This window comes from Mastomys coucha, unplaced genomic scaffold (assembly GCF_008632895.1).
Source record: "Mastomys coucha isolate ucsf_1 unplaced genomic scaffold, UCSF_Mcou_1 pScaffold9, whole genome shotgun sequence".
NCBI lineage: Eukaryota > Metazoa > Chordata > Mammalia > Rodentia > Muridae > Mastomys > Mastomys coucha.
The window spans coordinates 105,425,311-105,442,096 of NW_022196915.1; the positions used below are offsets into that span (position 1 = coordinate 105,425,311).

The 16,786-nt window shown below is 45.4% G+C and overlaps 1 protein-coding gene across 1 annotated transcript in view; it reads left to right on the forward strand.

Annotated features, from left to right (window-relative positions):
• The window catches only part of Rap2a (RAP2A, member of RAS oncogene family), a 29,021-nt gene extending 12,793 nt beyond the window's left edge, over positions 1–16,228 (forward strand). The window contains exon 2 of the mRNA XM_031361345.1: positions 12,649–16,228. Coding sequence (XP_031217205.1) covers positions 12,649–12,886 — 238 coding nt within the window. The 3' untranslated portion in view covers positions 12,887–16,228. The remainder of the gene's footprint in view (positions 1–12,648) is intronic.
• Positions 16,229–16,786: the final 558 nt, after the last annotated feature.

Sequence of the window (16,786 nt, forward strand, 5' to 3'; positions counted from 1 at the left end):
TTCTCTCTCATCTTTTCCAGCTTTGGGAACCAACAATGTAAGCCAACTTAAGCCATCAGTAAGTTATTATTAATCAGTAAGCCTGGTTAGTAACTCCAGGGCTGGATGTCCGCTGTTAAGACCTGTAGCTACATATATGCATAGCTGAAGGCTAGCTAGAGTCACACGCATGCATACATTAGAACTCACAGAACATTAACTGACAGAGGGCGTGCATGCATGAAAGCTAGCTAGGAAATGACCCAGGTTCCATGTTCGTAGCTTTGCCTTGTTTTTAGGAGCAAGGGCTGAGAGAATTCTCAGTGCCTTTCATCCAGCCTCTGCATAGTAATGCTGACATGGAAGGAAGGCATGGTTCTGTAGTCTGTCACTGACTTGGAGTTCTGATGGTTGCCTTATTCCAGAAGGATGTGTGAGGAACCCATGCAGTGCTGAGCTGCTGCTAGAGGGCTGTGCTAGGGGAGCCTCCAGCTGGACTCGTGGGCTGAGCAAGGTGTGGTGCGATCCTATCCACTAGGACCATCACCCCAAGAGCAGCCAGGGTGTTGGTGTCTCCATCCCTGTCTGACAGATGGATAGCTCAGCAGCGACAGGCAGACTGTTTATTTCTGAGGCTACCTACCCAAGCACACCATCTGCTGAAAGGGGTGACTGAGGAAGGAGGCTCTTCCATGTTCTCAGCAGCACATCCTTTCTTCACAGGCCATGGCTTCCAGCAGACCCTTTGAATGAGCACTGCTGTGTGGGTCTGCCCCTTCCCCACAGGTGACCACGCCTCTTTCCCTGCGTCCTTGAGGCTTATGCCTACTGCGCTGCACATTCCTCTCCATCTCAGAAGCATCCCAGTCTGGGTGATAGATCACACGGGATTGCTCTGATCTGACTTCAGACTCTGCTCTGAGCATCTGGAGGAGTTCAGGCTCGTGCACTTGTGATGTTAAGTAGTCTTTGACATGGCCAGTCTCCTTACTGGGTTTGTTTATTAATCCTCATGAGCAAGAGGTTTGTTGAGTTTCAGAAGGACATTTTGTTTTTGATTGGATCAAGTGGACTAGATTAAAGATGGTTACAGCTCACAGATACAATATCCATTAAGAAAGAACATTTATTATTCTTCCTTTTGAGTCTAGGCTGAGCACTAGAGTATACAGAAGTAATGCTCAGCCAATCAGGGACTTACTATAAATGATTAGCTGCTTCAGCTTGGTTCTTTGACATCCCCTCCCCCCAGCTACATTTAAAGCATGTAGGAAGCCCATTGTCCCTCTGGGAACCACTGTGTAGACCCTGCAGCTACCAGTGTGACTGTCCCACCCACCCTAGCTGAACACCTCTGAATGATCCCATTCAGTGTGATGTCAGACAAACTCACTCACTAGGGTGCTGCCCAAATCATGGTCACCGATGTGAACTCTAGTCAACTGGTCATGCGAAACCATGAAGCTGCGAGGAGGATTTGGCCTTTGTGTTTGCTTACTCGTTTTCCTTTTTAAACGTTTAAAAACGTTTAAATGTTAATTAAACATATTTAAATGTTTAAAAACAGTGATCCCTTTAAAAATGTTGACTGAAGATGAATAAGTGATACATGAACAAGTGAACAAACCCGATATCTTTAAAGATGCCCCCAGCCCCCTGCCAGAATTTACCTAGTATCATTTGGTTGCGCAGGCAGGACTATATAATTTGAAGATCATATTTAATCATATTAAGACTATAGCATTTTAAAGAGTGGAGAGGATAACTCAGCAGTCACTGCGTTTACAGGGGACCTAAGTTCAATTCCCAGCACTCATAATAGGCAACTTAAGTCTGCTTAAATCCAGATCCAAGAACTCTGAAACTGTTTTCCGTGTACCTATGCTTACATGTGCATAACCCCCACATAGGCACTGACTGCTCTTCCAAAGGACCCAGGTTCAAGTCCCAGCACCCACATGGCAGTTTGCAACTGTCTAATTCCAGGCCAGGGGATCTGATACCCTCACACAGACATACATGGAGGCGGAATACCAATGTGAATAAAAATATTTTTAATTAATGGATTTTTAAAGGGGTATAGAGCACATTAAATCTGAGTGTCAGTAGGAACATCTGTGTGTGTAAATCTTCACGTTTGCTTCCTTGCCGCCAGTGTACCTCTTGTGTCTGCTGTTCATGAACACAGCTGGTACCCACCATTAACTTATGTGAATAAGAAAAGCTCTTCCGTGGATTTGCTGTTATTCTGGTCTCACCCCTGGCATCTAGCACCATGGAAAATAGGAAAAAAACAAAATATGGTTTAAAAAAAAACCAAACCAGCAAAAGTTAGGTAAATGTATGAATATAAGTCCCTTTGGGTCATCAATCATGCTGTTTTGACCATCTCCCACCCCCACCCCCCAAATATTCAGGGACCATTAATAAGTCAATTTAAGCAATCACTGCATGGCACAACAAAGTAGACAGCATTCTAGGGGTTCACACCCAGAAAGACTGTATGCTTACATCGCCCCAGTAACATGTCTGTCAGTTGAGGCAGCATGGACCTCGTGAGGTTCTTTTACCGTGAGATCCATCACTACTCTCTCAGGACCGTAAGCTTTCCAGCGGCTAGCAGGCAGAGCTACCGGTTTATGGCAGGTTGAGACTTTAATGGCTTCTAATCCTGCACAGAGGTGGGGAGTTGCTTCTCTTCTTTCTTGTCCCGATTGTCTTACCACGGTGTCAGAGACGTGCTTCAACCCTGTGGCAGCAGTGTGTGGTGAGCGAGATGCTTTGATAAAGAAAAATAGTTGTTTGTAGAAGGTACTAGACTGTCAGCTCACATAAATTACAGGGAAAATGTCTTATTTTTCTAACTCCTTTCCATGGCAATTAATGACTTTTAGACTAAATAATTAGGTTTAGTCATACTTGGGTCAGGCAGTGTGATCCAGAGACAGAAGGGAAGATACTTAGCAGGGTAGACGTGTTTGTATAGCTCCACCACTCCAGGTAAGAGTCTAGAAGTGGCTTGCTAGCAGACAGTTTGAAGAAACCTACAGATGAGTAGCGAGCATCCCTGTAGCATTTTACAGCATCCATACTGGATAATTCGTACAAGTGCATTGCTGAGTGCAGAGTCTGGCGTAAACCAAGTCCTCTGCAGATGCTCATTGTTAGTAATGCTATTACTCTCATCACCGTGGACATTGTACATTAATATTTCTGTTTCACGGGCTGAGAGGTTCCGGAAAGGCTGGCAGCATATATCCAAGGGAACAAACAACCTTTGTGGTCCTCTGAATCCAAACCCACGTCTCTGCCTTATGCCCTCTGTGTCAGTTTCAGCCTGTGGCCAACCTTGACTGTTAGCCTTTATTCTAGGCTCTGTGGAGCCACCAGACATTGTTGTAGGGCAGTCGGGTTGGGGGGTGGACCGTAAAAGCACTGTTTTAATTACCATGGAATTGGCGTGAGTGGATGGAGGACGGGATGAGAATAAATGAGGCCAGGTAGAGGCTGGAGCTCAGGAGTGAGTTGTATTAGAGATGAAGGGTTTTGAGCATATGAAAATAAATAGCAGGGTGCATTTTCTCCCAGCCAGTAATCCCTGCTCAGCCTGTCCCCATAGCCACTGCTCCTCTCGGCCTGCTGTTACAGACCCTCCTATCCTGTCCCTGCTGAGGGCCTCTCCCACCCCACCATGCCCCGAGTGGTCTCTTGTAACTCTCTGAGTTTGGTTTTTCCGTGCGTGTTGGCTCAGCACTGTCATGTATGGGGCACTTGGCCTTCTCTGCTTGCTACCATAAGGGCCCCACGCTGGCAGTGTGGTAGAAGGATCAGCTCCACCTCCCCCTTCATTTTCGGTTTTCTTCTTTTCCCATTGTTCGCCTGTTACTTTTGCTGCTTCAGGTCTAAAATTCTGTTTTCATAACATGAACAGTCAGTCTCATGAGAGTGGACCCAGCCTACCTAGTGTAGTGTGTATGACTGTTCCTATTTCTGTCGTAACCTTTGTTTAATAGAAATTGGAACTGTTGAAATCTGGCATTGCTAGTTTGATTTCCTGGTGTTTTGAGGTAAGATCTCACTCTAGCCCAGGCTGACCTTGAACTCATGGTAGTCCTCTTACCTCAGCCTCCCCAGGGCAAAGGTTAAAGGCATGAGCTGCCATATCTTGTGGCTGTTTAAGTCTTTATGAGAATGAAAGTGTCCTCCCAGATAGAGAGCCCCTTGCTTGTAATTCCTAATGCCTTAGCTCGCCATAGTTTCAAGCATCTTTAAACCCGCCTCATTTAGGGGCAACTTTAACAAAATTATTTCTGATGTGGGGTGCTGAGAAGGTATGCACTCCGGCATAACAGAGATATGATTGTTCACACAGCCCCATTCCAGCAGCTGTCTTAGTCTGGCCATCCATTGTTGGTCTGCTTTAAACCATAGATCTCAAACCTAACACTCACTAAAGGTGAAATGCATGTGTTATGTTTCAGTACCATGTCTGACTCTAGCCAACTGCTGTGTCCTTCTACCTCATTGTGGGTCTGTGTGTGTGTCTGTCTGTGTCTGTATATGTGTGTGTGGTATGTCTGTGTGTCTGTGTCTGAGTGTATATGTGTGTATGGTGTGTGTGTGTGTGTGTGTGTGTGTGTGTGTGTGTGTGTGTGTGCTGCTTTTAGCAGAGTCAACCAGTTTGATTCCATTTTTCTACTCAGTTCTGATGACAAGGCTTCAGGCTTGTACTTGAAAATATCTCCTCACAGATACACATTCCTGGCATGAATTATCTTCATTTCTAATGATAAAGGGCCAGATTGAATGCAATCATAGCTACATTTTATATATATATATATATTTTGTGAGACAGGGTTTCTCTGTGTAGCCCTGGGTGTTCTAGAACTCACTCTGTAGACCATGTTGGCCTTGAACTCTGCCTGCTTCTGCTTCTACCTCCCAAGTGCTGGGATTAAAGGAGTGCACCACCACCGCCCAGTTTACATTTCCCCCTTTAATGTGGGTTTTGAAGTACTGTAACATCTTGGGTCTCTTAAAGATTTGTGATGCAGTTTGTAGATGTGATTGTGAAGGACACTTCCAGAACTATTGTCATTTTTATGTCCAGGGTCACACTGTTTTCTAATGTTGTCTTTCCCTATTTGAGGATAGAGATTCAGTGGCATAGCAGTGGAATTTGACATTGATTGGCAGGATTCAGCTAAATAACAGACCGACTAGTCAACCCAACGGCACGTTATCTTACTGGAACACAACTCCCCATGTCCGTGTGTCCTCGGTGTATCCTCGGTGTATCCTCAGTGTGTCCTGTCCGTGTCTGTGTGTCCTCAGTGTGTCCTGTCCGTGTCCGTGTGTCCTCGGTGTGTCCTGTCCGTGTCCGTGTGCCCTCGGTGTGTCCTGTCCGTGTCCGTGTGCCCTCGGTGTGTCCTGTCCGTGTCCGTGTGTCCTCGGTGTGCCCTGAAGGTTGCTCTGCTTGCCTGTTTTTATTTTACCAATTTCCTTGCTTCAGTCTTTTTTTTTTTTAACTGAGTTATGACTTTCCTGCAGTAGGCACTCCTTAACCCTAAGAGCTGTAGCTAGATGTCTGTGCTGAAGGTTCACAGCCCCTCCCACATGCTGAGGTCCAGCACTTCTCTGGGTTCCTGTGAACTTACATGGCATACCACAGAGATTCCTTCCACCCCTGTAGACCACAGAGCCTGTTCTCCTGGCCAGAAGCAGGGTGTTTCTCTCAGAGTTTTAGCTCTCTGCCCTGCACAGGGTTCTCACAGAGCGACTAGATAAAAAGAGCCGGGAAGGACTGGAAGCCTCCCACTGCCTTTGGCCCCCATCCTGATTCTCTTAGTTAAGAAAACACTGGCATGTTTGTTTCCTATCTTGTTGCACTTTTCCTGGACTTTCGTTACCTTGGCCTTGCCCATGGTGCTGGGTGGCTTTTTAATGCCCCGAGAATGCCTGTGAGTTTCTTTCCATTGTCACTTGGGCCACCCAAACAGAACTGGAGGCTGCGGTGTCAACCCTCATAATTTCTGTGAGCAAAGCTGACATTTACATAAGTTGCATGGAGCCCCTGAGAGCTCTAAATACACTCTTGGTGTCATCTTGTATATGTTACATTACGTCTCTCACTGTACAAGGTCAGGGTGTGCTCAGACCCTGGAGAGAGTCAAAGCAAAGGAGTGACAGAGAAAGCCATTAGAATGATGGGGATGCTGTAGGCAGCTGAGAAGCAAGGACCTTAAAGGAAGTGTGCACCCTTGCTTAGCTCTGCCCTCCTCCCCAGCACAGTGCTGAACAAGGGATGGTGGCAGGCTTGAAGGTGGCCATATTCCTAACACCCAGCACTTTGAGTGCTGGTATAAATTCCAGCCACCCACTGGAAATTGTGTGTGCAGCACACAGCAGTTTGATGAACTAATCAATGGGTTTTGCTAATTCAAAGGCTTTAAAAGGAAAAGAAAAGAAAAACATACATAGGGGTTTTTAAAATATACATTTTCTATACCTTTTGGTACAGAGATCACACTTACAAGAACAATCATAAGATTGCTGGTTTTATTTGCCAAAAAGTGGCACTAATGAGAATAAGAGTAAATTATGAGACAGTTTTAAGAGATACATACATACGTGTGATATATGTGGATATGTGCATATCATATCTGTACATCAGCCTATAAAATACAATACTGTTTGGCATCATGATATGCTGACATTTATTGAAACAGATAACTCCATAATATTAAGCAAAAACAAACTACTAAATGGTTTGATCTCTTTGTATGAAAATGTATGCTTCCGTTAATATATATGAGTAGAAGTCTGGAAGTTTATATACCAAAATAGTTATGGTGCTCATTCTCACTAGTGAGATTAAGAGTTATGGTGCTCATTCTCACTAGTGAGATTAAGAGTTATGGTGCTCATTCTCACTAGTGAGATTAAGAGTTATGGTGCTCATTCTCACTAGTGAGATTAAGAGTCTTAGTCCCCCTCCCTCTCCTCCTCCCGCTCTTCCCCTCTCTCCCTCTCCTCCTCCCTTTCTCTCCCTCTTCTTCCCACTCCTTCTCTCCCTTTCCCCTCCCCCCTCCCTCTCTCCTTTCCTTCCTCCAATTAAGTATTGGTAGAAATTTGTTTGGTTTTTGTTTGTTTGTTTAAATATTGATGCATTGTTTGATTTGAGCAAATTGAGAAAGAAAACCTGTTTCCATTTTGCAGAAAAGAAAGGTTCATTCCCCTCAAAACAGCACTAGGACTTGTGAGGGGAGTGAATGCAGACATCACAGGTCTGCACACAGCAAACTTCTAAACTCTGAATTCTTAACACTCATATTTAACGGACCGACAGAAGGACATACAAAGCTGCCTGTAGCCTGAGTTCCGTGTCACGGAAGGTGTTCAGAACACTGCAGAAACAGCTGGCAAGGGTGGCCACAGAGTGTTTGACACATTTGAGTATTTGCTATTTGCCTCGGGCCCTCTTAGGAGAGGAGATTTTAACACTGGGGAGAAAGTTGAACAAGGGAACTAAGAAAAGCCTTTCTGGTTCTCTTCCAAACTCAAAGAGAATTTTATCCCAACCAGCTTATGGCCAAGAAGAGCCTGACAAAAAACCCCAGTGAGACATGCTCTCCTCTTAAAGTGCTGCAGCATAATACCCTCAAAAGGAGATTAACATGACTGACTACATAGATCTTGCTACCGTTTACCCAGATGAGTGCATGAGACAAGAGAGCCTTGATTTGAGACCCATTGCATGTGAAGTCATAGATGGTAGGCAGTAGACGTATAGTGCCGCTTGGGATCAGCATCACCGATGAGGTTCCTGACATCTCTGAAGCTCAGAGTCTGTCCACAGACGTTATGTATGTATAGCTGCATGTGATCCCACAGATTCAGACTCAGTAGCTCTGGAACAGGGCCCAGGAATCAGTACCTAAATTCTCAAGTTGTTTAATGACCAGCCAAGCTTAGATAGTCCCAGAAGAAAGTGTACATAAACACACATATTGGGACAGTTATGAAGCAACAACAGCCTAACGATGAGCACAGTCAAGGCTCCCAAGCCATTGACATTTACAGAGCGGCCGCACTGAGAAGCTCTTCAGCCTTCTACTTCTAAGCGATGCTTTGTGCAATCCAGTAAGCACAGCTGCTTAAAAGAGCTAGTTTTATTTATTCATACATTATATAATCACGCTCATGAATATAACAAAAACATGTAAATTCATGTTAATAAGACAAGTGTTTCCCACAGTCTACAAACAAACTAATGGGCCACCTTCTGATCCTGTCTATGGCGTCCCCTTCACTGCGCAGGTTAACAGTGGTTCATAAACAGAGTCATTTTGGAATTTGGCACACTCAACTCCTTCTCGAATGGTATCCATTGTAAAAGGAGAAATGAAGAAAATCCACAGGGCTGCGATGAGAATACTCACAAAGTGTGCATTCCTCCTTAATAATAACAGCTGCTATAAGCGCCATGTCTGCTGAGGTCACTTCCAGCAGCCCTCCTGTCCCCAGGTCTCTTTCTCAGGGGAAGTGTGTGACCTGCATTGTGAGGCTGAGCAGGGATGGGAGGGGTTGCACAGGTGGATCCCACAAACCATTTGCTATTCCTTGAACTGACAGGTACATGCCTGCCTACAAGCTCTTGACACCTAGTTCATATCTTGATTGGAGTTTCCCCCATACTTCTGTGGCAGATTCCTTATCCCTTGACATAATGTTGTATGCCACGTCCCCAGTGAGGACTGTGATATCCTTCCTAGGATGGCACCTGTGCCCCCAGCATGCTCTGACCTGCCTCTTCTGTCACTAATAAACCTTTACTTACCTATCTTTATTGCTAATGCCCGTTTCCTCTGCTGGGCTGTAGTCAGTGTGAGGGCGGATGTCTTTGTTGTTTCTTGTGTATCTTAAGTGGGCATAGCAGTATGTAGGATGTAGTGGGCTCTTAGAAAGTAAGTATGTCAGTATGGCGGTGGATGACAGAGTCTGTGATCCAGAGTTGCATTGGCTATTTCCCACTCTTCTACTATTGTACAGCATGCCTTTACTCAGTGCAGCCCGTGGTGCCCCAGACTTAAAGCATCCCATACATTGTGTGCAGAAAAAAATATGGCTCCTCGGCTCCTGGTGCATCCTCCCTAGTGTGGTGAGTCAGAATGCATTGACAATAGCTGCCCCGTACTCTGGTCCCACAGGATTGACTCCACCCCTCACGTGCACTCTGATATCTCTTCTAAATATCATCGCGCTGTATGTTCTTACAAGGGTGCCAGACACTCAGGCATTAAGTGCTCACTGTGAGTTGGGCCACCATGTCTGATGTGATTTTTAACTTTCAGGTTAAGAGTGCTTTAGATGTAGTCCAACAAACAGGCACTTGAAAGAGTAATATGTTAAGTCCATATGACTAGCAAAGTTGATTCTGAGGCTAAAGTCTTGGTCTGGTTTGGGAGTTGTGTTGTATGTTGCCACAGCACTAGAGCAATGTGCTGTGCTCCATCAGCACAGAGCTCTCCCTCTTTTCGTGTCTTCTCACCCCAGTCCCAAGGAGATGCAGGTTCCTCCAGGTCTTACCCTCTCCTGTTATCCCACCTCCCATCCCACCCCTGGTTAGCGTTGGTATCTTCTGTAAGGCCCAGTGTTCCGAGATTACATCTCTGCTTGTCCTGTCAGGTAGCACGGGGCTGTTCCATGCTCTTGTTTGGCTCCCTCTCTCTTCCTAGTTCCATCTCTTGATGATTTCTGATTTCTTAACACTCTGTCTTTTGGCAAGTGTTGTTCTTACGTAAGTGTGATGGCAGGAGGGGGTAGGCCCTGTCCTGTGCTGTCTGATCTGGATTCTTGTATTGTCTCCTCTGGCTTTGACAGCGTCTTTGGTGCATTAAGTAGGAGCAGGTACTCCAGCTCCATTTTACCCTCTGAGATCAGACACAGATATCAGGAAATGCTGCACTCAGCCCTGCAGCTTCTCCTGGGCAGGGGTGAAAACCAAGCCTCCATCCACACCATAGTTTATAGTATTTCCACTGTCCCAAACTCTAGAGTTAACAGAGACAATGTCTGTTACCATCTGATGTTTGGAAATGTATAGAGGTGATGTCGATGATTTGTTTTGTTTTGTTCTTAAGACTTTGATCTGTTTGTCAGGTTTCTTGATCAGATAATTAATCTGCATTTCTCAAGCATCCTTAATACCCTGGTGGCCAAAAAGACCACTGTCCATTCAGTTAGTGAGGCAGACAAATTCTCTGATACTGAGTACATTTTCACCCCATTACTGCATGTTACTAAGAGCCATTGGACCTGTGTTTGGAGTGCAGAACAGTGCCGAGAACTCGCTCGCTGTCAACCTGGTCAAGGAAACCTGTTGATTGTAGGTTGGCCACCATCTGTTGGAACTTTAACTCCAAGTTGAAGAGCACGTGTCGGCTAACTGCTAGGAACTTGATATTTTTGCAAATTTTAAAAAGTCCTCCTGTTCCAATAGAACCTGTGCTTTTCAACTAAAAGTATGCCTCTCCTAAATATAAGATATTGATACACTGTTGTATTTAAGCTTAAGAATATTCTTTAAGAGACTTTTCTTTTACCTAATAATAGAAAGTGATTTGTTTGAGATCTAGCTCTGGCTAGTCACCAGTTCACTCTGTAGCCCAGCGTGACCTTGAACTCCTGATCTTCCTGCCTCCATCTCCTAAGGGCTTGGATTACAGGTGTGTGTGTGCCACACCAGGCCCAGCATTAGAAAGCAGTGTCTCCACACGTACCGTTCTCAATGAGTGTAGTTAACTGACTGAAGTTAGGTCTCAACTTCAACTCCATAAATGTCATTTGTCACCATTTGTAAATTGCTTCATTGACAAGCAAGACATGGCATCTTCTGCTCTGTCAACGTGTGTGCCCTAGAAGGGAGGGGAAAGCAGCCATGTCCTTGAGTATGGAGCAGATTAGAAACTGCTGCTGACATGGCAGCAGTGTCAGCTCACTGCCAGGCTGCTCAGTTCCACAGGTACGAGCTGGTACGGGACGGAGCTGGTAATGGATCTGTGTACTACAACTCCATTGCTGTTTCCATCTGTGCTCTCAGAGGCCAGTGAGTACTCAAGAAGGTGTGCGATGAGCCAGGCAGTGGGGGTGCACACCTTTAATCCCAGCACTTGGGAGGCAGAGGCAGGCGGATTTCTGAGTTCTAGGCCAGCCTGGTCTACAGAGTGAGTTCCAAGACAGCCAGGGCTACACAGAGAAACTCTGTCTTGAAAAAACCAAAAAACAAAAACAAAAACAAAAACAAACAAAAAACAAAGAAAGGTGTGCAATGGCTACAGGGACACCCAGGTGCCCCTGGTACAGATCAGAGCTACCTGCGGCTCCCAGAAGAAACAATGTCTATGTTCCAGACCCACCCTGATACGGTCCCACTCTTCTAGCCTCATACACGCGTTGGTGTGTCCTTGCCTGTACCTGCATTTGTGGAGTCCAGAAGACAAGCTTGCATGCCCTCCTGTGGATCACCATCCACCTCTGAAGCAGGGTCTCTCTCTCATTGGCCTGTTGTCCATCAGGTTAGGACTGGCTAGTGAGCCATAGGAACCCTTCCCGCAGGGCCTCCCCAGAGCTGAGATAAGAAGCATGTACAACTGTGCCTGGCTTTTTGCCGTGGGTTCTGGCAATTAGATCTAAGGTCTTGGGCCCACAAGGCAAGCACTGTGCCAGCCGAGCTGCCTCCCAGCCCTCTGGCTTTGTGAGGCAGGCATGGTCCCACACTCAGTCATACCCCAGCCTGTCTCCTTTCTGCTGGGACTACTGATGTGAGCACCACACTGGGTGCTCCCACTTACCTTCCAGTCCTCTGCTTTGCTGCCTGGAATAGACAGACCCCCATCGAGGCATCAGTGCTTTCTTGCCAGAGGCAAGCCTCAGTGTCCATTGGGAATATGATATACTTGGCTTTAGGGTAAGTAGGGAGGGCCATCTTGACAGCATAATGAAATTGTATAGCTCTTCTGTGGGCAAGTCTACCCACTATCCCGTTTCCAAAATGTGCTGTAGTTTAATCCTTAAACTGTAAAAAATAAATCAATAACTTTTCAGCTGGCTGATTCCATGTGGAACCTGGTGGGCTTCTGTTTGATGCTTTTCATCTCGATGAATTCCACTACAGTTTCATCTTTCTTTGTTGTTGTTGTTGTTGTTACTGTTGTTGCTCTTGTATTCAGGACCTATTTAGAACATGATTTGTTTTGTATTCTTATAGAATATTGTAAAATTGTTACTGGTAACAGTTATGTTACCAGGAAAGCTAAGGATTGGGTGACTGGCTGAGATTTTGAGTACACATCTCATGGAACAGACGGCATTTAAATTAAGAGAAGTCAGTTGGACGGAGGTGCTGAGAGTGACTGCCCAAGTATATCTGGGGAGGATACATAATTGGTTTTAGAGGACCCATAATTGATTAATCGGAAACATCACTTGAAAAGCCCATTTATAATGTTCTGAGAGCAATTTCAGAAAGCCCTAGGTAAACACCAAGCCAACTGGTACAAGTAACTTTTCATGTGGCCAAAGAGATAATCTATACCATACTAGAGAAAAAAAAAAAAAAAAGCGTTTCCCCTGCTTGCTAACATCTGCAATCCATGTGTGTTCTTTCAGGTATGAGAAGGTGCCAGTCATCCTGGTCGGGAACAAAGTGGACCTGGAGAGTGAGAGAGAAGTGTCCTCCAACGAAGGCCGCGCCTTGGCCGAGGAGTGGGGCTGCCCCTTTATGGAGACTTCGGCTAAGAGTAAAACAATGGTGGATGAGCTCTTTGCCGAAATTGTGAGGCAGATGAACTATGCAGCTCAGCCTGACAAAGATGATCCATGCTGTTCTGCCTGTAACATCCAATAGCATCCGAACGTGGCTGCCCCGGACAGGATTTGTCTAGGCTCGTAGGCAACCTTGTCTACTGCACTGCAGTCTGTGGGCTGGGTGGTGTGGGAGTCCACAGTGCACTGCAACCCTCAGGCCGATGGCCCAGCTGACACCTCTCAGTACCTGTGGGTTCCGTGACTACAGCTTCCACCTCTCTCCTCAGTCCTCTGTACACCTGCAAGCTGAAGGCACCGCCGCCAAGCTCCAGGGTGACCTCATTTGACGTGATGATGGCATTGCCATTGAGGTGACAGAAGCCACTGTTGTGTTAACTAAAAATAATCATGAGAAACCAGAAGAATTCCTATGATCACTAACAATTAAAATATTTTGTTGTCTTAAAAAAAAAAATAAAGGAGAAATATTTTCCTACAAGAGTACTGAAGTCAGGGATGGATGGAGCTTCTAGCCACTGTGTTCCATCCCAATAAGACAGCACTGCAGGGAGACTCTGCCCAGCTGACACACTTCTAGTTTCCAAATTGATGCCTGATCGTAGCTGTTATCCTAATTCGTGACACGAAACTCACTCACATACCAGTCCTCAATAGAGTAAAAGTCAGAACAAGGCTGTGTGCAAAACCCAATCTGGCTTTAGAATTGGTTGAGTCACATGCTCTGCCACAGAAAAGAGTCTCTCATGGGGGGTTATGAGAATTGAGTTGTACACCCACCCTCTGTTAACGGAGCAGGTATGGTCTAATTTACTGAACAAGAAAAAAGCAACTGGGATGGAGAGCCCAGCCTTACTAACAGGCCTTGTAGCCGATTAACCACCGCAGAAGGAAAATGAAGCCATGTTACACCCACACGCTTCCGTTTGCAGACACCCCATAGGACAGTACAAACATCTGGCTGTGTGTGTGTGTGTGTGTGTGTGTGTGTGTGTGTGTGTGTGTGTGTGTGTTCGTGAAAGTCCTTTAAGGGCCATGGTTGCCATAGGACCCTTGGCTCACCTGCTTTGGAAATCCAGTTTGCTGTATCACAGCTTTATTGTAGGCATTAAAAAAAAAAAAAAGATTGGATAACCTATGAAATAATTTGATCTTAGAAGTAGAGTGTAAATTATTTTACGGAGGGAAGGGACACAAAACCTCTTGTCTTCCCTTTCCTGGAGAATCATGGGAGCTTTTCATGTGTGCATCCCACCCTGATGGCTGAAGTGGCTGGCACACTGCCTGAGTGAGTCCTCTGTTTCAAAGGGTGCTTAAGCTCCAGAATGTTTGGTTCTCGTGGCTGTGATGTGTTTATCATTTGCATGAGTAATGGCACAGGAAAAGTAAATTCTATTCAGGAGTTTCACAGTCGAGTGTGGAAGGGTTCTTCTCACCTCCCTTAGAGGCTTAAGTGTTGGTGAGTGTCTTGATCTTGCCCTCTGAAGATCAGTATGACCTTCAGAACTGCAGTGTCACTGAGCCTGGATGCACTTAGGCTCCACGGTCTCGAGCAAGTAACCACTTAGTCTCGTGTGTACCAGAGAGAAGAGTGTGTTTGTGTGTGCATGTGTGTTTCTCGTTCGTAAGAATTTGGCACAATTCAGAGGCTATCGCCTCGACTGAGAATCTATACTGCAGAACAATGTATAGGCAGGCATTTTTTTAAAATTATTAGTCTCTTACAAGCCATTGGAATCCCCCCAACCCCAAGTATTTAGTAGCTGGCTTTAAGTTTACAAGATGGGGGACAAGGTCAATGGTGTTTGTCATATGTGAGAAATAAAAAAAATAAATAAATAATGTGGGTAAACCCAGGTTGTGGGTGTTAGAGTGTCTTTGAGAATTCCTGATCTGCAGCGCCATCTTCTCCACTGAGGAAGTACCACATTTTATAGGACAGAAAGTCCTAACAGTTTCCTTGACACAAAGTTTATTATGTAAAAGTTGATTTTGACTCAGATACATTGAAAAAGTACTGAAGAAGTACGTTTCATCTCCTGAAGTAGAAATATTAGTGTGTTGACCTCTGAGGCCTCTAACTTGTCTGACTAATTCTGATTTTTAGAATCCCATAATGAACAGCAGTTTATGATATTGCATATTAGAAGAAGCTGTACAGACCCCACAGCTTTACGTCATGGATGGCCCATGCAAACATGGAAAGGGTGTGAAGCATGAGAAAGCTGGGCAAGGTGTGAAGTGGGAGCGTTCGCCAGGCTTTTAGGCAGACTCTTCCTAAGGCCCAGCGTTTACACCGGCCCTTCATTTGCCCAGGCATGGCTTCCCCAAGCCAAAATGTGCCACACCCTCTCCCTGTTCCTCTGGTTCAAGTCTGACTGATGGTTGTGCATGATGTTTGCCAAGATGGGGATAAAAACCCAAGGACAGGAAAAAGACACTTGTCAGCACATGAAATGGTGGGAGGCAGAGGAGAGCCAGCCCGTCCGCCTAGCAACTAGATAAATGAAAGTTTGTTCTTACATGCCTTAAAAATATTATGGTTTGACCCAAAGACCCACTATTTCTTTAGCTATTATTTGGTTTTCTCTGATTTGTTTTTTACTTTTCACACAGAGCCAGGTTTTTTGTTTTGTTTTGTTTTAGGTTTATTTCTTTTATGGTGTAACTTGCGGGTTCTTTTAAGCTGTGGCAGCGACGGTAACCAACGCCTTTCCGCTCCTCAGCTTCCACAAGAGAAGCATCTGCTGGAAAGCCTTGTAGGTGTTTCCATACACCACGAGATGGGAAGCCTTGTAGGTGTTTCCATACGCTGCAAGAGGTGCTTTGAAGCGCCTGCCCTTTGCTTTGTAGAATTAGGGCCTGGCAGGGCACTCCAGTTGCTGTCACTCTCTGATGTTTGCTTTTTGTGTCGCCCGAGGACAGCTGTGGTGTGCTGCCCAGTGCGACTGTTGCTGCTGGTGAATGCGAAGGTGCTTTGTCCTCCACTGCTGTTGGGTTGCTTAGTTCCTCAGTTTCTCCATCAGTAGCCACCCCTCTCCCCTCCCTCCCCCCATTAGCACTGGCTCAGCTTTAACTGTCTCCTCAGCCAATCAGATGTTAAAGACGATGGGGGTCCTCTTGTTTAATTTGTCCTCGTGTATCTATTAAACCTCGATCAGGGTTTCTAGAATGGCTGCAGTAGATTTTGAAAACAGACTTACCGTTATCAATTTGGGGTTTCCCAGAGATCCAGTTCACAGTTAATTGTTGAACTCTAATACAACTGACCATTTAAAAGTGAACAACAGCTTATTGTTTTGTAACAGTGTCGGGTAAGCCCTGACATTTCAATTGAAACATGAATTGTCATTATAACTCAATGCAAATTCAACAGTTGTATTTGGAGTTAAATTATTTTAACAAATAAATTTATTTAATGAAAGTCTGGCTTGTGTTCGTTGCTTAAACTTGTGCAGTGTATTCACAATATACAGAATGCACCATACACTCTTCATAAAGCCACATAATGCACCAGACGCTCTTCATAAAAAACCCCTGACTCCAAACTGACCACAGGCTCATTCCATAGGAAGGGAGGGTGACTGGTCATTTTCCTGCCTTTAAAATAGCATAAGGAAGGTTTGAAATCAGCATAAACACCTATCCTGATATTTTCTTTTCCTTACCTTAAACATAGTTGGTTAATTTGGAGATTTTAGGTAATTCACATTAATTAACATTGGCCTTATGGTCCTGCCAGCACCACTGGAATCACCTAGCAATGAACTGAGGCAGAGTTTTTGTCTTCAGAGCATGTGGTCTGAGGTACCAGAAGCTAAAGGCTGCTGTGCTGTGGGGTTGGTGTGGTCTATATGGGGTCCTCCTGGGCAGTGAGCCTATGGGTCTGGGGGTGTGGCTTGGTCTAAGTGGGATCCTGCTGTGCTGTGGGGCTGGTGTGGCCTCTGGGGTCCTGCTGTGCTGTGGGGCTGGTGTGGCCTCT